This window comes from Somniosus microcephalus, chromosome 23 (assembly GCF_052327205.1).
Source record: "Somniosus microcephalus isolate GS21.2 chromosome 23, FLI_Smic_1.0, whole genome shotgun sequence".
Lineage (NCBI taxonomy): Eukaryota > Metazoa > Chordata > Chondrichthyes > Squaliformes > Somniosidae > Somniosus > Somniosus microcephalus.
Window position 1 is genome coordinate 54280361 of NC_141009.1, and position 25339 is coordinate 54305699.

The 25339-nt window shown below is 47.0% G+C and overlaps 1 protein-coding gene across 1 annotated transcript in view; it reads right to left on the reverse strand.

Annotated features, from left to right (window-relative positions):
* LOC147101856 (NMDA receptor synaptonuclear signaling and neuronal migration factor-like) overlaps nucleotides 1–25339 on the reverse strand; it is a 96146-nt gene that overhangs the window by 62966 nt on the left and 7841 nt on the right. Inside the window, exons 3-4 of the mRNA XM_085965851.1 lie at nucleotides 10113–10586; nucleotides 5184–5259 (exon numbers count right to left, since the gene is read on the reverse strand). Of these exons, the coding sequence (XP_085821977.1) occupies nucleotides 5184–5259; nucleotides 10113–10586 (550 nt within the window). The remainder of the gene's footprint in view (nucleotides 1–5183; nucleotides 5260–10112; nucleotides 10587–25339) is intronic.

Sequence of the window (25339 nt, forward strand, 5' to 3'; positions counted from 1 at the left end):
GTCTCCTTATTACATCTCCTCCATGCCATTCCCTCCCCATCCCCCCTCCTTCTCCACCCCTCCCTCTTTCCCCCCTGCTCCGAAATCTGCGCCTGGTCCTGACTCCCCATGTGCCACACTACGGGGGATCGACTAGTAGTTAGGCAAGAAAAAAAGAACTTGCATTTATATAGCGCCTTTCACGACCTGAGGACATCGCAAAGCACTTGACAGCCAATGTAGAGCTTTTGAAGTGGAGTCACTGTTGTAATGTAGGAAACGCAGCAGCCAATTTGCACACAGCAAGCTCCCACCAGATGACCAGGCAATCTGTTTTTAGTGATGTTGGTTGAGGGATAAATATTGGCCAGGGCACTGGGAGAACTCCCTTGTTCCTCTTCGAATACTGCCATGGGATCTTTTACATCCAATGTGCGTATAGAACAATAGACAACAGCCATTGATGGGAACTGAAATCACACTGTGGAATATGAGCATACAATGTGCGAAACTGTCCACATGAAATTCCCCTGTCCTTGCATTGGCAAGTTGATACGTTCATAGCACACGGCTTAATTTCACACCATAGACGTTTACGAATGAACAGAATGATGAAATTAACTCCTTGTCTTGGCTGAAGTGTTCATGTCGGGTAAGTGCCAGAAGCAGTGTGAATTGACCAGCATGAGTCCAGCTGTGCAAATCTCCCTGGGAGACTGGGGGGCAATAAAGGGTCACGATCGCCTATAAACAGACCGTGAACACAATGGTCCCCCGCACCACAAGTGATTGGACAGGATGTAAACTCACCCAGTTCTTAAGTGAGTGAGGGTCAGAAGGTCATTGTTTCAGGGCTTGAGCACATAACCTGACCGACACTGGAGTGCAGTACTGAGGGAGTGCTACATGGTTGGAGGTGCCGTCTTTCAAACGAGACATTAAACCAAGGATTTCTCCTGGTGTCCTGGCCAAAGTTGATTCCTCATGCAACATCTAAAACGATGTTTTAGCACACATTGTATGCTCATATTGCAGTGTGTGATTTCAGTTGCCCACATACATCTTTCTGTCCATTCCTCCCTCTACTACCACTGGTCATTTATCTAATTCACTATTTGTGGGATCTTGCTGTGTGCAAAATTGGTTTCACGTTTGCCCACAAAACAACAGTGACAGCACTTCAAATGTAATTGATTGGTCGTGAAGCGAGTTGGGACGTCCTGAGAATCTGAGGGGCGCTACAGAATTGAGAGTTCTTTTATTTCATTTTCCCTCTGACCTTACACAAAGCCCATTTCACGTTCTTGCCTTTCATTGTGCGAAGCAAAACATCCTGATCTTCGTCCTGAATTAAATTTTCACTGGTTTGTCCCCTTCGCCCACCGCCATGGTCACAATGCGGTTGTGCTCTAGATTTACTTTTTCTATCCCATTTTTTACTATTTTAAACATCTCTAAGGTGCTTTCTTAGTCACCTCTATTCGAGGCTAACTCCGGATTTCAATCTCTCCTCATAACTCGGATGCTAGGGATCAGCCTCCTGTCCCTTCTCCACATTATCTCCAGGGCTTGAAAGTCACCTTTGTGTCTCCCTGACCGAAATTGGTCGTGGTACCTAAGGTGCCGTCGGACTGCACAGTTTAAGCCCAAGCGCCGAATCCAGCAACAAGCTGGCATTCACTGGTACAAAATTGGCAATCGTTCTATGTATGGCTAGTGTGGAAAGTTGTTTTGATTGAACTGAGTGAAGTGTCATAATTATTGATCTACACATTCACCTTAACAGTTTGCACCATCCTCGCCTCACTCAGTGTTAACCTGGTCTGCCTTTGGAAGAGATCGAGGAAATACACATGCGGAACCACAAGGATCTGGTCCAGATCACTCTTGCATCCCTGGGTTATGCCATTGTGCATGTATTTATAGGGCAGCGCAAGTCAACTCCTGTAAAGGTAAGACATCAAGACCCCTTAAAGGGGCAATGGTCGCCACTAAACCCGAGACAATGTCTACAGCACTTCCGAATTAGTAACGAAGGTGGCAAAAGGATGACCAGCTTTTTTTTAAAGTTTATAACCCATCGCCTTGGCAACACAGAGGAATGAGGAATTCTGGGCCATGTGAAATACAAGTGATAATATCAGGGCTTTGAAACCTCCCTGGATCAAGATCAGTGTGATTACGGATCCCCCTCATGACGTGATCTGTTCACTACCATGGTGGATCATCAAGAAAGCAATTGGTTGAAAGCCTGGAGTTATTACATAATGCATGGGCCACAGCTGATGCATTACATTTATATTCACTTGTAAATTCACAAATGGGAGTGCTCGCTGTACATGCTAGCTGTCTGAACCTACTGCTATTCAATATTCAGCGTGAGCTCATTAAACACCAAACTGAGCTCTCAAGTGCTGGCATATCTCACACGTTTAACAAAAACCACCGATAGGAATAATAGGTCAGAAGGGTTGCAGTGAAGGCTCGATTGTTGGGTGACACCCAATTAGTTCCGGATTACTGGAATGCTACTCAGGGTGTAAGGAGCAGGAGGACCAGTGCTCAAGCCCCAGTAAGTACGGGGCGCTTCTGTTACTACTGAATTCAGGTGCAGCTTTCTTTCATGTACTGGATAAAGAGAACAAATCACCACATCAGTAACGGTGCAGCTCGTGCATGTCTCGGTGTCAGCTCCTTTACATTAACAGTACATACAGAACAAAAGGGAACGGTTCATTCCATCTGGCACTTTGCAGCTTATGAGTGTCTCAGTGTCAGCTCCTGTATATGTATATATATATATATATATATATAAGGCAAAAGGGAATGATTCATTTTCTGCACCTTGTCTCCTACCTCACAGCATCACGCCTGTGCTTGCTGACCTACATTGGCTCCCGGTCCCCGAATGTCTCGATTTTGAAATTCTGATCCTTGTGTTCAAATCCCTTCGTGGCCTCGTCCCATCCTATCTCTGTAATCTCCTCCAGCCCTACAACACTCCGAGATCTCTGCGCTCCTCCAATGCTGGCCTCTTGTGCATCCCCCACTTCCTTCTCCCCACCCATTGGCGATTGTGCCGTCAGCCGTCTAGGCCCTAAGCCTTGGAATTCCCTCGCTAAACCCCTCCACCGCTTTCTCTACCACTTTCTCCTCCTTTAAGACACTCCTTAAAATCTACCTCTTTGACCAAGCTTTTGTTCCAAATGCCTCCTCTTTTGGCTCGGTCTCAATCTTTGTCTGAATACGTTCCTGCAGAATGCAGTGGGACATTTTACTGCGTTAAAGGCGCTATATATATATATATATATGCAAGTTGTTGTTGGTGGTACTGTATGGCTTGTGTATGTCTCAGTGTGCATTACCTACAGGACAAAAAGGAATGACCCACTCCAGCGGGTACTGTACAGTTTGTGCGAGTCTCAGTGTCAGCTCCTTTGAATATATAATGAATTTTTAAAGGCAATAATTCATTCCTATCTGGTGCTGTACAGCTTGTTTGGGTCTCTTGGTATCAGCTCCTCTGCACGTACTGTTTGAAAAAGGGACAGCTCACTCCCATCCAGTACTGTACAGCAATAACAACTTATATAAGCAGCTTTACCATAGCAGAACGTCCCAAGGGGCTTCACAGGAGCGCTACAGCTCCTGTGTTTGTGTCTCAGTGTCGGCTGCAGTGCAGAGCAGGTAAGAGAGAATGACCCACTGCTGCCAGGTACTATACAACTGATGTCTGACTCTTATGTCTGAAGTTTGAACCTGGGAACATTACCTGCACCTTGAGTGAGAAGAGCTTGGGTCTGAAAGCAGGATTTGTTTGTGAGGAATTCCCATGGCAGGGAATTTTTAAGCTCGTGAGGTCTCTCTTGCGAGACTGAAATACTACCTTCAAACAACGTTTTACTCAACCTGTAGGAGACTTACTACACAGTCTGAATTATTGGTCTTTCCAACCAATGGTACTCAATTAAAGAACGAATGTGCATTTATATAGCGTCTTTCACATGTTTGTGACATCCCGAAGCACCTCGCAGCTAACTAATTACGCTCTGAAGTGTAGTTACTGTTCTTATGCGGGCAAATGTGGCAGCCAATGCCACGCAAGCTAAATGTTTTAGTGATGTTGATTGAGGGATGAATATCGGACTGGACACCTGCTCTTCTTCGAATAGTGCCGTGGTATCTTTTACGTCCACCTGAGAGAGCAGACGGGGCCTCGGTTTAATGTCTCACCTAAACATAAGAATTAGGAGCAGGAGTAGGCCATTCAATAAGATCATGGCTGATCTTCTACCTCATCTCCACTTTCCTGCACTATCCCCATATCCCTCGATTCCCTTAATAGCCAAAAATCTATCGATCTCTGTCTTGAATACACTCAACAACTGAGCCTCCACAGCCCTCTGGGGTAGAGAATTCCAAAGATTCACCACCCTGAGTGAAGAGATTTCTGCTCATCTCAGTCCTAAATGGCCGACCCCTTATTCTGAGACTGTGACCCCTGGTTCTAGACCCTTCCAGCCAGGGGAAACATCCTCCCTGTAAGAATTTTGTATGTTTCAATGAGATCACCTCCTCATTCTTCTAAACTCTAGAGAATATAGGCCTAGTCTACTCAATCTCTCCTCATAGGACAATCCCCCCATCCCAGGAATCAGTCTGGTGAACCTTTGTTGCACTCCCTCTATGGTAAGTATATCCTTCCTTAGGTAAGGAGACTAAAACTGTACACAGTACTCCAGGGCCCGATATAATTGCAGTAAGACGTCTTTACTCTTGTACTCAAATCCTCTTGTAATAAAGGCCAACATACGATTTGCTTTCCTAATTGCTTGCTGTACCTGCATGTTAACTTTCAGTGATTTGTGTACAAGGACACCCAGGTCCCTCTGAACACCAACATTTCCCAATCTCTCACCATTTAAAAAATACTCTGCTATTCTATATTTCCTACCAAAAGATAGGAGCTCTAACAACGCAGCAATCCCAAACCCCAAAAATAAATATAAATCTTGTTATAAATGTTGTGTACAGATTAAGCTTCAATCCTTTTTCGGTCAGTTGAATGTCAAGTTTAGAAACAGAGATTACTTTGTTTTTTCAACGACACTGGCAATCCTACAATTACTGAATCTGCTTGAAGGCTTTTATACCAGAGTACAGCAGCTTGATATAAAACAGTGACAATGTGTTATCGCACTCACGCCTGCATTGTGGTGGTTGCCGTCTGGAAGTTGAAGAGGTTTTCCTTTGGGAACCAAGTCCGAATTGGAACGTCATCTGAAAGAAACCGCATTTCACTCCAGATTATCCACAGAAAGAGGGATTAGGAAAGTGGTTCAGTAACAATCACTTTAAAATGGAGAGCCGTGAACTCCAGCCACCGCTGCTGAATGGAGGGAGACCAATTGTGGCAGCTCCCGGGGCCAATGGATGAAACTGAGGAGAACAGACGAGACAAAGAAGCCGGAGGCACCTCCAACAGCCAGGTCAACTATTGAGAACGGATGGCAATAACCAAATCCAGATCAACGTCCCAGCATTCTGCCCCAGATCCTAGTAGCTGTCAGGATAAGGGAGCGGATTTTATACGTAACCATAGGGAGCAATGCCCATCCCTCGGCCAAAACGACAGAAGCAGCAAATGTAAAGGCACCTTTAGGAAACCAAATCCAAAATCTCACTGGCCTCTTCCTAGCGCGTGAGAGTGTCCAACCTCGAGTGTTTGTAAACTACACAAGTGGGTATGGGCCACATATAAAGTATAGTCGTTAGCACTGTTGCCTCACAGCGCCAGGGACCCGGGTTCGAATCCGGCCTCGGGCGACTGTGTGTGGAGTTTGCACATTCTCCCAGTGTTTGCGTGGGTTTCCTCCGGGTGCTCCGGTTTCCTCCCACAGTCCAAAGATGTGCGGGTTAGGTTGATTGGCGATGATAAAATTGACCCTTAGTGTTAGGGGGATTAAATACGTGGGGTTATGGGGATAGGGTGGGATATGTGTTGGTGTAGGGGTTACGGGGATCGGGTGGGATGTGTGTCGGTGCAGGCTCGATGGGCCGAAATGGCCTCTATCTGCACTGTGGGGTTTCTGTGATTTGCATATATCCCAAGCTGCTGATACGAACAGAACTTGGTGTTCCGGTTAAGGGTTAATCCATCAATGAGGCGGCAGCACCAAGAACAGGATGTCCAAACCTCCAGACCCACCAGATTCAAACAGGCCACCGCGTTTCAAAGGCCGGGTTGCCAGGGCTCGGGAGCCACACATGGCCCTAGGGCCTCAGGTTGGATACTCCCTAGCCTGGGAGACCTGTGCCCAGACCCCGAGAGCACTGTTCTCAGAATTTCATTGGCCTTTACCTCGAATCCTAGAAGACCTGTTTCCAGATTCCAGCAGTCTCGTCTCCAGAATCTCACAGGCCTGCGTCTAGACTGCAGGGCACCTGGCCAGTAATGGTTGTTTCCAGCCCAGGGTAGATTCAACTGCAAAGCAACTGGTTGCAATTCTCCTCCTCCATTACATTAGATTGAACAACAGATTGTTATCGAGTCTACTTCTCATGGGTTTCAGCAGGAGGGAACTGATAGAAAATGGCAATCGCTTATATTTATTGTGGGTAATAGTCGATTCAAAAATCACAAATACCCAGGGCTGAAGGATACCAGGTCATAGCTGCACTTCCCACTGCCATTTCAGATCATTTAGCATTACACATATAATCATCCCGTTGTAGATATACAGGAATATTGTAACCCAGAGTATGTTACTATAGAGTGTATGCTGACTCGAGTTTCCTAGCAACCAACTGCAAATTATTTCTCAATAAGATTGCAGTCATAGTGTCAGAATAGTAAGGGAATTGTTTTTTGAACTTGTTTCAGTGGGGTAGGAGGTACGATGTCCCTGTTCTCCTGCGAACACCTGGGGTCTGGATTTACCTCCAGGGTGGATTTGCGAACAGAGGCGGGTCTGGGGCAGGGCTTCCACCTGCCGCCCCCGGTTCCAAGCTCCTGGGTTGCAGCTCGTTAATTATGCGGGGGGGGGGGGTGGTTAGCGGTCCTGACAGGAGCCCTGCCACACAGAGGGAGCCTGGCGCTGCAGCCGTGGGAGATGAGATGGTGCCAGTCTCCTGCTGCAAAGCGGTGAAGAAGGACCAGGATGTCTTAAAAAGGAGGCAGGGATGCCCCGAAGAATCATTCCGAAAATCTTCTGTTCCCAGCTTTTTTTTTGTTAGGCCGCTCGACGCCAAGCATTAAGGGACCACCCATTGGCGCTTAGGAAATGTCACCAGGGTCCTAGTGACATCTCACCACCCCAACGTGCATGGGCTGATGAGACGCCCGCCTGCTTTCAGTGAGGGCCTGAGTCACCTATTTTAAGGCTCCCACCAAAATGGTGGAGACCTGGACATCAGAAGGAACAAGACAGTAAGGGCTAAGCTGTCATTTTCATCGCGCTGTTACCCTGTTCCCGCGTCAGCCGGGGGCGTGGGCCGGGGGGGGAGGGAGGGGTAAAAATCGGTCTCACTCTCTGTCATACCCCTCAATTGCTGTCTATCCAATTCCTTCTTGAGTTTGCCAACACTATCGTCCCCACTGCCTCCTCAGACAGTTCTTCCCATACGTTCAACACCCTTTCTCTTTGCTTACCTCCTTCCTTCTAAGCTAATGGAATACTGCACCTCACACATGAACCTGGCATCTTAAAGTGTCGACTTTCCACTTGTTGGGGGGGGGGGGGGGGGGGCGGGGGAGTCCAAAATGAGGGGCCATAAATAGAAGATAGTCACTAATAAATCCAATAAGGAGTTCAGGAGAAACTTCTTTACTCAAGAGTGGTGAGAATATGGAACTCGCTACCACACAATCACATAGATGCATTTAAGGGGAAACTAGATAAGCAGAGGGGAAAGGAATAGAAGGATATATGATAGAGTGAGATGAAGTAGGGTGGGAGGAGGCTCGTGTGGAGCATAAACACTGGCACAGACCAGTTGGGCCAAATGGCCCGTTTCTGTGCTGTAAAATTCTACGTAATTCTTTGATGAAGTAACAGAGAGGGTGGATGAGGGTAGTGCGGTTGATGTTGTGTATATGGACTTTCAAAAGGCGTTCGACAAAGTACCACACGATAGACTTGTTAGCAAAATTAAAGCCCATGGGATTAAAAGGTCAGGGGCAACATGGATACAAAATTGGCTAAGGGATGGAAAGCAGAGAGTGGTGGTGAATGGTTGTTTTTCAGACTGGAGGGAAGTGTGCAGTGGCGTTCCCCAGGGGTTGGTAGTAGGATATATATTAATGACCTGGACTTGGGTATACAGGGCATAAGGATATGAAACTCGGAAATGTAGTAAACAATGAGGAGGATAGTAACATGCTTCAGGAAGACATCGCCAGACTGGTGAAATGGGCAGACAATGGCAGATGAAATTTAACGCAGAGAAGTGTGCTGATACATTTTGCTAGGAAGGATGAGGAGGGGCAATATGAACTAAATGGTACAATTTTAAACGGAGTGCAGGAGCAGAAAGACCTGGGGGGTGTACGTACACAAGTCTTTGAAGGTGGCAGAAACATAGAAGATAGGAGCAGGAGTCGGCCATTCGGCCCCTCGAGCCTGCTCCGCCATTCACTGCGATCATGGCTGATCATCCAATTTCAGTACCCGGTCCCTGCTTTCTCCCCATATCCCTTGATCCCTTTAGCCTTAAGAAATATATCTAACTCCTTCTTGAATATATTTAATGAATTGGCCTCGACTGCCTTGTGTGGTAGAGAATTCCACAGGTTCACCACTCTCTGGGTGAAGAAATTCCTCCTCATCTCTGTCCTAAATGGCCTGTCCTAAATAGACTATGACCCCTGGTTCTGGACTCCCCGACCATCGGGAACATCCTTCCTGCATCTAGCCTGTCCAGTCCTGTCAGAATTTTATAAGTTTCAATAAGATCCCCTCTCATTCTTCTAAACTCCAGCGAGTACAAGCCCAATCGTCCCAATCTCTCCTCACACGTCATTCCTGCCATCCCAGGTGTCAGCCTGGACAAGTTGAGAAGGCTGTTAAAAAAGCATTTGGGACCCTTGGCTTTATTAATAGAGGAATAGAGTACAAAAGCAAGGAAGTTATGCTAAACCTTTGTAAAACACTGGTTAGGCCTCAGCTGGAGTATGTGTTCAATTCTGGGCACCACACTTCAGGAAGGATGTCAAGGCCTTGGAGAGGGTGTAGAGGAGATTTACTAGACTGGTCCCAGGGATGAGGTACCACAGCTTCGGTTATGTGGCGAGACCGGAGAAGCTGGGATTGTTCTCCTTAGAGCAGAAAAGGTTAAGAGGAGATTTGATAGAAGTGTTCAAAATCATGAACGGTTCTGATAGAGTAAACAAGGAGAAACTGTTTCCAGTAGCAGAAGGGTCGCTAGCCAGAGGACCTTAGTGACCCTTGGGACTAAATTGACCCTTAGTGTTAGGGGGATTAAATACGTGGGGTTACGGGGATAGGGTGGGATATATGTTGGTGTGGGGGTTACGGGGATCGGGTGGGATATGTGTCGGTGCAGGCTCGATGGGCCGAAATGGCCTCTATCTGCACTGTGGGGTTTCTGTGATTCTGTGACACAGGTTTAAGGTGCTTGGTGAAAGAACCAGAGGCGACATGAGGAAACATTTGTTTTTACGCAGCGGTTTGTTATGATCTGGAACGCACTGCCTGAAAGGGCGGTGGAAACAGATTCAATAGTAACTTTCAAAAGGGAATTGGATAAATACTTGGAGAAAAAAATTACAGGGCTATGGGGGAAAAGGCAGGGGAGTGGGACTAATTGGTTACCACTACCAAAGAGCGGGCACAGGCTCTATGGCTCGAATGGCCTCCTTCTGAGCTGCATCATTCTATGATACTAAAAAAAGTTCTCTCTATCTCTGCCCTGTCCAGTGTCTCATTGTTGGGTAGACATTGGTCTGTGCTTCACCCAGTCCTGGTGGCCGCCTGAAATCGGCATTAGACCAATTTAAATATGCAAAGAAGGCTCCTCCGCCTGCTTCAGGACACATCTACAAAATTCATGATAAAGTAGTCAAACTCCGACTAGCTTTTCCCAGTTCTACAATGGCCTAAGCAGCCACTCACCAGATACTCTGTCCACACTGTACATCCGCTCCAGCTTCTTGCGATGGCGAGCCGCCTCGCGGGACTGCACCTGGTCCAAGTCGAGGGAGTTTTGCGAGGAGGCGGGGGCCTTTGCGCAGCTGGGGCAGTCCCTGGAGCTCTGCCTGCTGCCCGCCCAACTCCTGCAGCGTCCGGTCACGCTGTGCGAGCTGCCGGGGCCGTGCAGCACCGGGTGCCCCGCCTTCCCGGGCCGCGCGCCCTTGGCCGGCGTGGCCGCCACCCCCTCGTTCTCCCGCTCCGATAGCAGCTGGCTCTCCCCGGAGATGGTATACACCCGGGGCTTCTGGCCGTCGGCCGGCTTCTCCGCTCCTTCCTCCGAGAAGCTCCGGTCGAACCGGCTCTGCGAGATCATGGAGAGCCGCCGCTTGTTCTGCACAGGTTGCTGGAGCTGGGAGGAGTCCTCCGGGCCCATCAATGTCTCAGCCACCAGGTGATCTGAAAGGCAAGGAGAGGGGAAGATTATATCTCTGGCCACCGGCACTTCACAGATCACAGAAACCCCACAGTGCAGATAGAGGCCATTTCGGCCCATATCCCACCCGATCCCCGTGACCCCTACACCAACACATATCCCACCCTATCCCCGTAACCCCACGTATTTAATCCCCTAACACTAAGGGTCAATTTATCATAGCCAATCAACCTAAACCCGCACATCTTTGGACTGTGGGAGGAAACCGGAGCACCCGGAGGAAACCCACGCAAACACGGGGAGAATGTGCAAACTCCACACAGACAGTCGCCCGAGGCCGGATTCGAACCCGGGTCGCTGGTGCTGTGAGGCAACAGTGCTAACCACTATGCCACCGTGCTGCTCTCAGCCAAAGTTCTCCCCTGCTCTCCTCTTGCCTAAATCTCCCTAAATTACCTCAGGTGCCAGCCCTGGCTCGTCTCTGAGTCAGAAGGTTGTGGGTTCGGGTCCCACCCCAGAGACTTGAGCATCTTGGCTGACTCTTCGGTGCAGTACTGAGGGAGTGCTGCACTGCCGGAGGTGCCATCTTTCAGGTAAAACGCTAAACCGAGACCCCGCCTGCCCTCTCAGGTGGACGTAAACGATCCCATGGCACTGTTTCGAAGAAAACCAGGGGAGCTCGTCCTGGCTAATATTTATCTCTCTGCTAATATCACTAAAACAGATTATCTGGTTGTTATCACATTCCTGTTTGTGGGAGCTTGCTGTGCACAAAATTGGCCGCTGCACTTCCTAAATTACAACAGTGACTCCAAAAAAATACATCATTGGCTGTGAAGCGCTTTGGGATGCCCTGGTCACTGTTCAGTGACCCCCGCTGGATGGCATGTGTGTGGATACTGGGTAAGGATAGGAGCAGACTCGACCGCGATGCTGCCCGTGGTCACACAGCCTGCCGATACCCACCGTCCACACAAAAAATGGCTTCTTGGGCGATGTGGATGTCCCAGCTCGAGTCAGTGCCTACAGGAGAGGCGGGGGGGGGGGGGGGGGGGGGGGGTTTGTTGTTGTTTGAAGTGTAATGTTACCAGTGCACAGCTCAATGTGAATCGCAGAGAGCAGCTCAGATCTCAGCCTTGAATATACTCAACGACTGAGCATCCACAGCCCTTTGGGGTAAAGAATTCCAAAGATTCACAATCCTCTGAGTGAAGAAATTTCTCATCTCAGTCCTAAATGGCCGACCCCTTATCCTGAGACTGTGACCCCTGGCTCTAGACTCTTCAGCCAGGGGAAACAATCTCACAGTATCTACCCTATCAATCCCCTTCAGAATCTTATATGTACACTGAATCAGGTACGTACACTGAACGTTTATTGGTGCAGGTTAACAGGAGTATTTGATGAGCAGATCATTGGGACTATACAATGAACAGATCGAGTTTATCAGGATTATACACTGAGCAGGTAAACGGTATCAGATGTACACTAAACAGCTAATCAGGGGTAGACCGTGAGCAGGTACATGTTATCAGCAATGTACACTGAACAGGTGCAGATGATCTGCACGTGTATTGAAGCAGCCTCTGATTCCCGCCCCCCCCCCCCCGTCATTCGCCTCACTGACTCCAGGAAAGGAACCATGTACTCTTGCTGTGCATTACGTAATGGGAAAATAACTGAGGATCTATTGCTGCCATTAGATACGGGAGCGGTCGGCCACGTGCGAGTGGCACTGGGACAGCACTGTGCATTCTGCGGGCGCTGGCATTACATTTCATGTAACGCGAGCCTCTCACCCAGCCGGGACCATTGCTCTCCAACCAGCACGGGGAAGGAAGTGCAGGAAATCTCTCGGCTTCACTCCATCTCTCTCGGGACTGGGATTTGTCTTTGCCAAAAAAGAATGAAAATATCGATCAAACTGGAAGAGTAACTACCAGGATTCAGATATAGCTCATACGATCTGCTCTAAATCTATTTTATAATTCCCTTCTGTTGAAATCATTGATAAGCAGAACTGGTTGGACCAGAAATGTATTGATGGGTGTTGTTTAAAGTCCCGATGACAACAGCCAGCTTCCTAACTGCTCCTTCATTTATAAGATCATTGATCACAAGCAGCAAGTACATGTCTATAAACATGTGCTGAGCTGAGCTGAGCTGAGCTGCTCTCTGTGGTTCACATTGTACTGTGCGCTGGTAACATTAACTGCTTCGAATACCTGCTCACGGTCTACTCCTGATTAGCTGGAGCTGTTTAGTGTACATCTGATACCATTTACCTGCTCAGTGTATAATCCTGATAAACTCGATCTGTTCATTCTATAGTCCCAATGATCTGCTCATCAAATACTCCCGTTAACAACTCCCTGCACCAATAAACGTTCAGTGTACGTACCCGATTCAGTATACATATAACATAGAAACATAGAAGATAGGAGCAGGAATAGGCCATTCGGACCCTCGAGCCTGCTCCGCCATTTAATGAGATCATGGCTGATCATCTAAATTGCTTTCTCCCCATATCCCTTGATCCCTTTAGCCTTAAGAAATTTATCTAACTCCTTCTTGAATATATTTAATGAATTGGCCTCAACTGCCTTGTGTGGTAGAGAATTCCACAGGTTCACCACTCTCCGAGTGAAGAAATTCCTACTCATCTCTGTCCTAAATGGCTTACCCCTTACCCTTAGACTGTGACCCCTGGTTCTGGACTCCTCTGCCATCGGGAACATCCTTTCTGCATCTAGTCTGTCTAGTCCTGTTAGAATTTTATAAGTTTCAATGAGATCCCCTCTCATTCTTCTAAACTCCAGCGAATAGAAGCCCAATCGACCCAATCTCTCCTCATACGTCATTCCTGCCATTCCAGGTATAAGATTCTGAAGGGGATTGACAGGGTAGATACTGTGAGATTGTTTCCCCTGGCTGGAGAGTCTAGAACCAGGGTCACAGTCTCAGGATAAGGGGTAGGCCATTTAGGACTGAGATGAGGAGGAATTTCTTCACTCAGAGGGTTGTGAATCTTTGGAATTCTCTGCCCCAAAGGGCTGTGGATGCTGAATCGCTAAGTGTATTCAAGGCTGGGATAGATTGATTTTTGGACTCTAGGGGAATCAAGGGATACGGGGATCGGGCGGGAAAGTGGAGTTGAGGTTGAAGATCAGCCATGATTTTATTGAATGGCGGAGCAGGCTTGTGGGGCCGTGTGGCCTACTCCAGCTCCTAATTCTTATGTTCCACTGTACCTGTTCAGTATATATTCTGACAGTCTGATTTCATCGAAGTTTTCAAGATATTAAGGGGAACAGATAGGGTCGATAGAGAGAAACTATTCCTGCTGGTTGTGGAGTCTAGCTCTAGGGGGCATAGTCTAAAAATTAGAGCCAGGCCTTTCAGGAGTTAAATTAGGAAACATTTCTACATGCAAAGGGCGATAGAAGTTTGGAACTCTCTTTCGCAAACTGCAGTTGATGGCTAGGTCAATTGTTAATTTTAAATTGGAGATTGATAGATGTTTGTTAACCAAAGGTATTAAGGGATATGGGCCAAAGGCAGGTATATGGAGTTAGGTCACAGATCAGCCATGATCTCACTGAATGGCAGAGCAGGTTCGAGGGGCTAAATGGCCTACTCCTGTTCCTATGTTCCTGTGTGTGCTCAGTGTATACCCTGATGGCCAGGACACTGAGGAGAATGTCCCTGCTCCTCTTTAAAATAGTGGCATAGGATCTTTTACATCGACTTGAGAGGGCAGACAAGGCCTCAGTTTAATGTCTCATCTGAAAGACAGCTCCCCCGACAGTGCAGCACTCCCACAGTACCGCACTGGAGAGTCAGCCTAGATTTTGTTCTCAAGTTTCTGGAGTGGGACTTGAAACCCACAACCTTCTGACTGAGAGTGCTACCCACTGAGCCACTTGGACAAGTTAATGGATGGTGACCAGCATCTGTGCATTTGTACCCCAGCAGGAATCAGCACCAGCAGGACTAAGCAAGCTCTGTACTGGAGAGTGGGTGGGGCTAGTTAGTTAATTAACTGGTCTAATCTGGTTCTGAGAGCTGACTCATAAATCTCAGCAGTATAAACAAGGGAGGTTGGAGTGCAGTTTGTCACAGAGTGCAGCTTGGTGCAGAGTGAACAACTTGGGAGTTTGGTAAGTGTGGGTATGCGGTGAAGTAGGTGCTGCTTTGCCTTGCTTTTCCTAACTTCTCCCACAGAGCGGCGGCAGACCCGAGTGGGAGCAGACAGAGGCCCGAGAGCCTGCTCCGCCATTCAACGAGATCATGGCTGATCATCCAAACCCTAGCACCCGGTCCCTACACCGACAACCATCCCACCCAAACCCTATCCCCATAACCCCACGTATTTAATCCCCCCTAACACTAAGGGCCAATTTTTTTATCATGGCCAATCAACCTAAACCACACATCTTTGGACTGTGGGAGGAAACCGGAGCTCCCGGAGGAAACCCACGCAAACACAGGGAGAATGTGCAAACTCCACACAGACAGTCACCCGAGGCCGGATTTGAACCCGGGTCCCTGGCACTGTGAGGCAACAGTGCTAACCACTATGCCACCGTGCTGCAAATGGTAATAAGACAAATAGGGCCATAATACAAAAAATGATTAGATTTGTCTTTTTAACATTTTTAGACATCTTAAGGCACGGTATCTGAATGCACGAAGCATTCATAAGGTAGACGAATTAATAGCGCAAATAGATGAAAAAGGGTATGATATAATTGCGATTACGGAGACATGGCTGCAAGGTGACAAAGGCTGGGAGCTGAATATCCAAGGATATTTGATATTTAGGAAAGACTGGCAAAAAGGAAAAGGAGGTGGGGTGGCGTTGTTAGTAAAGGATGAAGTCAGAGCAATAGCGAGAAACGATATTGGCTCAGAAAATCAAGATGTAGAATCAGTCTGAGTGGAGCTAAGAAGCACCAAGGGGCAGAAAACAATGGTGGGAGTTGTCTATAGACCTCCAAACAGTAGTGGTAATGTAGGGGATGGCATCAAACAGGAAATTAGAGATGCATGTAACAAGGGTACTGTAAAGTCGGTGGGTTGTTTAGTTAATTAATACACAGACTACCAGAGTAACTTAAAACAGGACTTTACTATTCGAAGGTCAGGGCGAATCTGCCAAATAAATCCTGACACAGCACTTCTATACCGGTGTGGTCACCGTCGGTATTACAGTATACAGAAGCCAACAAAGTAGTGCCACACCTAAAATAGTTCTCTTAAAGGTGAACGGTTACATACAATGGTTTTCTTAAAGGTAGACGGATACATACACTACAATCCTCCCTTTTTAGCTTACAACATACTTAGTCCCCCATTAAACATAACATATATTCAATCCTTCTACTGGAGCAGCTGTTTCAACATTCTGTTGTTCACATAGACGTGATTCAGCGTACTTTTGGCATCCCAGTAAAATCTGTGTTGCAACCTCAGCTATTTCCATAACTTTTGAGAGCTCCGAACTCCTTCCCTTTGAAGATTGAAGCTCGTGTTCAGATTGTTCCCATTGCAGAATCTTGTCCCTCAGCATATGAAGGAGTTGGCTGACCGTTAACTCTTCCACGGGAACACTGTGGATCAGAGTCTTCTCCATTTCATCCACCTTTTCCTCCAATGCTTTCACCTTTTCCTCTTGTACTTTGGCTTTCAGCGCTCGGAGAAGTTGCGCCTTGATGCTCTCTAGCTCATGTTCAGGGGCCATTCTTACAGTCTCTGTGTTTCTTACAGTTTCCTTTTCTTCCACTGAAAGGATTCCCAGTTGAATCTGTTCTACAAGTTGTTGAACCTCGGTCATTGCCGCCTCATATTTGTCTTGGGTTTCCTTCAATATTTTTATGAGTTCTTGGACATCTTGACTTTCATGTTCTACCATGTCTTTCACCTCTAATTTCTCATCTATGGATGGAACTTCTACCGATGAGTCTGTCTTGGCCTTGAGCTCATCAAGAATTTCCTGCAGCCTTTGGACTTCTTGCTCATGTTCAACCTTTAGTTGCTCATATGCTTCTACTGAAACTAGCTTTTCGGAGGTTGCCGAGTTAATCCCCTCCAGGATTGTAGCCTGGGCCTGTTCATACTGTTCCTTCAACTTCTCAAACTCTGCTTGTAAGGAGTCGTAGAGAAGAACGGGAATAAAATCCTGGCTTCCTGAAGATTCCTCTTCATTTGCTCCTTCCTGCAAATATTCTAACTCCTGAACAGCATAAGGGAGATGTGATCGGTAATTGGTCACAATGGCTCTATGGTCGCTCTCTGCTTGAGCTAGCTGCTTCTGTTGTCTTTCCAGATTCTCCCATTCGGTGTCATAGAACTTTTTCATTGTTTTCATCTCTTGTTCGAGACGGTAACTCACTTGTTCTACTTGCTGTCGTAATTTGAAATAAAGTTGAGTCCGAGCTCGGTGTTCGTCAGTCATGGATATGTCCGTAAACTGAACAGACTCAGAATTCTCTGTCAAACTATGTTGTCGTTGTTCGGTGGAGTTCTGTTCTGAAACTTTGTTCTTCTCTGGAGCATAAGCCTTTATGCATGCCTTCGTTCTTCCAACCTTAGTCGGCAAGTCCATTTTAGCCTTGTCTTTCATATTTGGGTTGGTCTTATCGTCATCCGTTTCAGAATCTGAGCTGATTGTCTGCACCGAGTCCTCACTCGTTATGGCTTTTAGATAGTGCCATTCCATGTCTATTTTCTTGATCCACTCCCGTCCCAGAAGTGGTGGTCCTCCCTCAGGTAGTACGTATAAGTTCATTCTTGGGTGTTCTTTACCCCCATCTCTCACCTTGACTCTTATCTTCCCCATGGGGTATACTTTATGCCCCGTGTATGTCTGCAATACGAACTTGGTATCTCTTAAGGGTATATGTGAGAATAGCCGGTGGTAATCCCTTCGATTTATGACTGATAGAGCTGATCCAGTGTCCAACTCCATTTTCACTTGGACTCCAGCTATTTTTAGCATGACCCAGATAGTTTGTAGGTCAGCTTCCTTACTCACATTGTGAATTCTCAGACTGCCCAGCTCCTGGCCGTTTGGGTCCGAGTCCGAATTCTGTTCATCTGAACTCTTCTCAGCCACCTTGTGTACCTTGTTGTACTTTTCCTGTGATGGCTTCCTTTGGTTGTTGGTCTTCTTCCCTGACCGGCATACCTTAGCTATGTGACCCAGTTTGCCACATTTCCTACATTCCTGGTTCTTAAACCAGCATTGGTTCTGGTCGTGTGTTGTCTTCCCACAACGATAGCATTTTGTTGTACTCGAGGTAATTTGATCCACACTGAGTGCCGCTGCCTTTAGCTGCATTTCCGCAGTTCCCTTCGCTGCGGCTTCATGCGATGCTGCAATAAGGACAGCCCTGTCAAGTGTAAGGTCGTTCTCTTCGAGTAGTCGCTTTTGCGTTCCTTCCTTTGACAACCCGCACATGAACTTGTCTCGCAATGCCTCTGTCAGATTCCCTCCAAACTGGCAGTGTTTCGCTAGTCTACGCAGTTCGACCAAGTATTCTGTGTTGCTTTCGTCTTTCCTTTGCGTTCTCGCATAGAATTTGAATCGTTCCGCCAACATCAACGGTGTGGGGTTCAAGTGATCCTTCAGAACAGTCACAATATCATCGAAAGTCTGATCCGCCGGTTTAGCTGGTGCTAGTAGATGCTTCAAGAGCCCGTATGTCTTCGCGCCCATCGAGTTTAGCAAGGTTATAGCTTTGTCATCTTCTATTTTATTGGCCTCACAATAGATCTCAATGCATTCCACATACGTGGCCCAGTCTTCGACCTCGGAATTAAAATCGTTGACGTTACCACGCTTAGGCATCTTCCTCTCTTCCTGATAACACCACGAATTATTTCTTTAAATTTTCATTTATTTATTTATTTTTTCCAAGATGGCGGTTCCCGCGAAAATGGCGGTTTCCCGCACTTATCTTCTCTCCCCGCCCACTTCAATGGCGGTTTCCCGCTTCTGTCTTCTTCCCCGCCTAATGGCGGCTTCCCGCGTTTCTTCCCTAGCGGGAGGGGTACACTTTCCCCACGGGCGACGGCCGCTGGCTTTCAGGTTCACAGCCTGCGTGTCGGCTTCAGGGCTTTCCCTTTTCTCGGCAGGGCAACCGGCGCTGGGTACACCCCGTTGACGGCGAACAGTTTCAGCCGCTGGGCTGGCTCTCACTCGGTTCCCCTTGCTCGGGCTCTGTCTCTCTCTCCCGCTCGCTCGGCTCTACCGGCGCTGGGTACACCCCGTTGACGGAGAACAGTTTCAGCCGCTGGACTGGCTCTCGCTCAGTTCCCCTTTGGTCGGCTCTGCCTCGCCCGCTCACTCGGCTCCCAATCTCGCCTCCCAGCCCTCTCGCAGTCCGGTGCTTCCCTCCCCGGCTGCGGCTGAGTTTATCTCTTCCCGCGCCTACGCTCCCGGTCGCAGCGCTTCGTGGCTTCGGTCGCTGCCCGGCCTTTTTCGCCGGTCGCGGTCTAGCTGTCTCACGACGCCGTTGCGTCCCCCAGCCTGTCTGTACCGCGGCTTCCTTGCTCCACGCTGCCCCAGTCTCAGCGCCTCTGGACCAGACTTCTGTCCGGCTCCTTTCCCCCTCGACCATGGTCGAGTGCACCGCCCTTATCCTCCGGTTATTCTTTTTACTTTCCCTTACTCAGTCACCGTGGCCGCCTTGCTTCTCGTGCTGATCGGCTCACTCCTCACCGTGGCAGAAGGGACAGTCAGTGCCTGTTGCTGATGGAAGTCTTTGTCTCTAACTTCTTCTTCCTTTCTAGTTCTGCAGCCTCGAGTTTTCTCCCAGCAGAACGACGAGGGCGGTTGCCTCTTCTCGACGCTCGTTAACTGCTTTGGAAGTATTGTTGCCGCAGGGTACGATCGGACTCGTCGCCACTGTAAAGTCGGTGGGTTGTTTAGTTAATTAATACACAGACTACCAGAGTAACTTAAAACAGGACTTTACTATTCGAAGGTCAGGGCGAATCTGCCAAATAAATCCTGACACAGCACTTATATACCGGTGTGGTCACCGTCGGTATTACAGTATACAGAAGCCAACAAAGTAGTGCCACACCTAAAATAGTTCTCTTAAAGGTGAACGGTTACATACAATCGTTTTCTTAAAGGTAGACGGATACATACACTACAGGTACTACAGTAATCATGGGTGACTTTAATCTACATATAGATTGGCCAAACCAAATTAGCAATAATACTGTGGAGGATGAATTCCTGGAGTGTGTACGAGATGGTTTTTTAGACCAGTACGTTGAGGAGCCAACTAGGGAACAGGTTATCCTAGATTAGGTATTTTGCAATGAGAAGGGGTTCATTTAATAATCTTGTTGTGTGGGGTCCTTTAGGGAAGAGTGACCATAACATGATAGAATTTTTCATTAAGATGGAAAGTGAAGTAGTCCAATCCGAAACTAGGGTCCTAAAGCTAAACAAAGGAAACTACGAAGGTATGAGGAGGGAGTTGGCTATGATAGATTGGGGAGCTTCATTAAAAGGCATGATGGTGAATAGGCAATGGCTAACATTTAAGGAACGAATGCATGAATTGCAAGAGTTATACATTCCTTTCTGGTGCAAAAACACAAAAGGAAAAGCGGCCCAACCATGACTAATAAAAGAAATTAAGGATAGTATTAGATCCAAAGAGGAGTCATATAAAGTTGCCAGAAAAAGTAGCAAACCTGAGGATTGGGGGCAGTTTAGAATTCAGCAAAAAAGGACCAAGAGATTGATTAAGAGGGGAAAAATAGAGTATGAGAGTAAACTTGCAAGGAACATAAAAGCAGACTGTAAAAGCTTCTACAAGTATGTAAAAAAAAATTAGTGAAGGCAAATGTAGGTCCCTTACAGTCAGAAACAGGAGAATTTATAATGGGGAACAAGGAAATGGCAGAGCAATTAAACAAATACTTTGGTTTTGTCTTCACGGAAGAGGACATAAATAACTTCCCAAAAATGCTAGGGAACCAAGGGTCTAGTGAGAAGGAGGAATTAAAGGAAATTAGTATTAGTAAAAAAAAGTGCTGGAGAAATTAATGGGACTGAAAGCCGATAAATCCCCAGGGCCTGATAATCTGCATCCCAGAGTACTAAAAGAGGTAGGCATGGAAATAGTCGATGCATTGGTTGTCATCTTCCAAAATTCTATAGATTATGGAACAGTTCCTGCAGATTGGAGGGTGGCAAATGTAACCCCACTATTTAAAAAAGGAGAGAGAAAACAGGGAACTACAGACCGATAGTAGGGAAAATGCTAGAGTCCATTATAAAGGATGTGATAACAGGACACTTAGAAAATATCAATGGGATTAGACAACGTCAACATGGATTTATGAAAGGGAAATAGTGTTTGACAAATCTACTGGAGTTTTTTGAGGATGTAACTGGTAGAATAGATAAGGGAGAACCAGTGGATGTGGTGTATTTGGATTTTCAAAAGGCCTTTGATAAAGTCCCACACAAGAGGTTAGTGTGCAAAATTAAAGCACATGGGATTGGGGGTAATATACTGGCATGGATTGAAAATTGGTTAACAGACAGGAAACAGAGAGTAGGAATAAATGGGACTTTTTCGGGGTGGCAGGCGGTGACTAGTGGGGTACCGCAGGGATCAGTGCTTGGGCCCCAGCTATTCACAATATATATCAATGATTTGGATGAGGGAACCAAATGTAATATTTCCAAGTTTGCTGATAACATGAAACTAGGTGGGATTGTGAGTTGTGAGGAGGATGCAAAGAGGCTTCAAGGCGATTTAGACAAGTTGAGTGAGTGGGCAAATACATGGCAGATGCAGTATGATGTGGATAAATGTGAAGTTATCCTCTTCAGTGGGAAAAACAGTAAGGCAGAGTATTATTTAAATGGTGATAGATTGGGAAATATTGATCTACAAAGGGACCTGGGTGTCCTTGTACACCAGTCACTGAAAGCAAACATGCAGGTGCAGCAAGCAGTTAGGAAGGCAAGTGGTATGTTGGCCTTCATTGCAAGGGGATTTGAGTACAGGAGCAAGGATGTCTTACTACAGTTATACAGGGCCTTGGTGAGACCACACCTGGAGTACTGTGTGCAGTTTTGGTCTCCTTACCTAAGAAAGGATATACTTGCCATAGAGGGAGTGCAGCGAAGGTTCACCAGACTGATTCCTGGGATGGCAGGACTGTCGTATGAGGAGAGATTGGGTCGACTAGGCCTGTATTAACTAGAGTTTAGGAGAATGAGAGGGGATCTCATTGAAACGTATAAAATTCTGACAGGGCTAGACAGACTGGATGCAGTGAGGATGTTTCCCTTGGCTGAGGGGTCTAGAACGAGGGGTCACAGTTTCAGGATACGGGGTAGGACATTTAGGACTGAGATGAGGAGACATTTCTTCACTCAGAGGGTGGTGAACCTGTGGAATTCTCTACCACAGAAGGCTGTGGAGGCCAAATCACTGAATATATTTAAAAAGGAGATAGATAGATTTCTAGACACAAAAGGCATCAAAGGGTATGGGGAGAGAGCAGGAATATGGTATTGAGATAGAGGATCAGCCATGATCATATTGAATGGCGGAGCAGGCTCAAAAGGGCCAAATGGCCGACACCTGCTATGTTTCTATCAGGCGAGGAGATAAAACAGGGGGAAACAAATGGAGAAGGCACAATCTCCTAAAACAACAAATACCTGTACACTGCAAATGCTTCAAACAACCCTTTGTTAACAACGAGACCTATTTTAATTATCCAGATGCACATCTGCCCCCGCACTATTTCTGCCACAAGTCAGTGGCTCTGGCCTCCACTGCTCCCTGTGGCAGTGTGAACATGATTAAAACCTGGAAACACATCATCACTGCCACTTTTCACCGTTCACACTCTCTGGCAATCAGCTGATCCACTGGAAGCTTCTCGGGCAGAGAAATGCTCAACTGAGGCCACAGTCGTGCTGCAGGAGAAAATACAGAGGTGCATTTCACAGCGAGAGCTCGCCATTAACCCTTTCTCTGCGAGGCCCTCCTCACTGTCGGTGGCCCCGAGTCCTGGCTTTCGTTTTTTTTTTTTTTTTTTAAACCAGGATGCTGATTTCGTCCATGAACTAACGAGAATTATTTCACTTTCATGACGGTGAAGTGTTGTGAATGAAACGGAAGCGGCTCAATAAGGGTCATTAACTTAGAGGCAAGTGCAACTTTCTAAGAGCTTTGATTGGCAGGTCAAGGTGCTGAGTGACAGCATTCTCCCAGGTGCACTGAACAAAAACATACACAGGTAGAGATGCACAGCGATCAGGCACAGGCACACACACACACACAAACGTACACATATATGCACACATACAAGCGCACACACATAGAAACACATACACGCACATACAGACACACATATACAACACATACACACATAGAAACACACATACACACACTTACACAGACAAACACACATAACCAAATATGAACACACGTACATACAAATATGCACACATACGAAAATACATGCAGACAAATACTCCATATAAGTGTGTTTATGTTCAAGCACATATATACAGATGCAAACACATATACACGCATATACAGACACACTGGGGGTCCTGGTGCATGAAACACAAAAAGTTAGTATGCAGGTGCAGCAGGTGATCAGGAAGGCCGATGGAATCTTGGCTTTTATTGCAAGGGGGATGGAGTATAAAAACAGGGAAGTCTTGCTGCAGTTATACAGGGTATTGGTGAGGCCACACCTGGAATACTGCGTGCAGTTTTGGTTTCCGTATTTAAGAAAAGATATACTTGCTCTCGAGGCAGTTCAGAGAAGGTTCACTCGGTTGATTCCGGAGATGAGGGGGTTGACGTATGAGGAAAGGTTGAGTAGGTTGGGCCTCTACTCATTGGAGTTCAGAAGAATGAGAGGCGATCTTATCGAAACATATAAGATTGTGAGGGGGCTTGATCGGGTGGATGCGGTGAGGATGTTTCCACTGATGGGTGAGACTAGAACTAGGGGGCATAATCTTAGAATAAGGGGCTGCCCTTTCAAAACTGAGATGAGGAGACACTTCTTCACTCAGAGGGTGGTGAATCTATGGAATTTGCTACCCCAGAGAGCTGTGGAAGCTGCGACATTAAATAAATTTAAAACGGAGATAGACATTTTCCTAGCTGATAAGGGAATTAGGGGTTACGGGGAGAGGGCAGGGAAGTGGACGTGAGTCTAGATTCGGATCAGCCATGATCCTATTGAATGGCGGAGCAGGCCCGAGGGGCCGTATGGCCTACTCCTGCTCCTACTTCCTATGTTTATGTTCATATACAAGTCCATAGATACAAACACACAGACTGATAGTCAGCCACACATTCCGACAGATGCACACCCACAATACACACCAGCACGTACAGATTCACACCCGCAGATGGGTACAAGCACGGGGAGAATTACAGAAACATAGCCGCACAAACACAGCCAAACACCCACAGGGTGAAGTGGCTGAAGCTTGGATTGAATCAGGACACGCAGGCCGAGTGACTGCTGACACGAGGCTGTAGGCCAGCTCACTCCAGCTTAACAGCAGCAATTAGTTACCTCGCTGTAATTACATTTAATCGCTGGCTCTAAAAAAAATCTGCTGGAATTCTGTTGCATTCGGAAATGGATGTTTAAAATGCCGAGCGACAGGAATATCCACAGGCATAAATACACCACCCTCCCTTGCACGATTTCCGCTTCAGTATATACTGTATGCAGTAGCTAATCGATAGATTAGCAGCTCGAGCGGCCAAAAGGCTCCAGATCAGGACAAGGTGTCTGTGCGGTTATAGAAAGGGGGCTGGTCCCACAGGGCCGGAGGAAGTAGGAAACACAGACTTCTCCGAACATGCATTAACGGGCGCTCCTTGCCAGTCCCTAATACCGAGAGCTCAAGCTTAACCTGGAGTAATTAAGGAGCATGACAGACAGATATAGAGAAACAAAAATGAAGAAAAATCACAAATGCGGGAAATCAGAAAAGAGATGGGAAACGTCAGTTACTGTCTGAGAGGAGGAGGATTAAGTTTGAGGGTGGCAATCAAGGGTCAGATGTAAAAACGTTAACCTACTTTTCCATTTCATAGCTTATTCAATCTCCTGTGCGTTTTTAGCATTTCTTCTTCTGATTTTAAATAGGGCAAGAGCTTCACTGCGCCGAACACAAACCTACAATTCACCCCTTGCAAAACACACTGCAGCACATCAGAAAATAAGGAGAGAACAAGAAAGGCAAGGTATACGGCAGGTATGCTCTAGAGCAACAAAGATCGACACAAATCACACAAACCCATCGACACCATCCCCACACCCATCCGACACACCATCCCACACACCCAGCCCCACACCATCCGACACACCCACCGACACCATCCCACTGACACACCTGTGAACACACAATCACACACACCTGTCGACACAATCACATATCTCTTCACCATCTGCGCGCTGAATCAGTGGAATTCGAGTTGGCGCTGTGGGGAGGGACGTATGGGGAAGAGATGCATTGTTGTGTGGAACCAGTGAAGCAGCTGATTGTACAATTTGGGAACCTGGTGGTACTGATTGATGTCTGGTCATCCTGATTAAAGATGGGACAATGGGCAAATGTGCACATACCTATCGCTGGCTTTACTCTCAGGAGAAATCCTACACTCTTGATTTTATATTTTAAAAACGTGATGTTGCAAGATGCGTGGTCTTGTCCTCCACCCCTGATTTTTTCTGCTGCTATTTT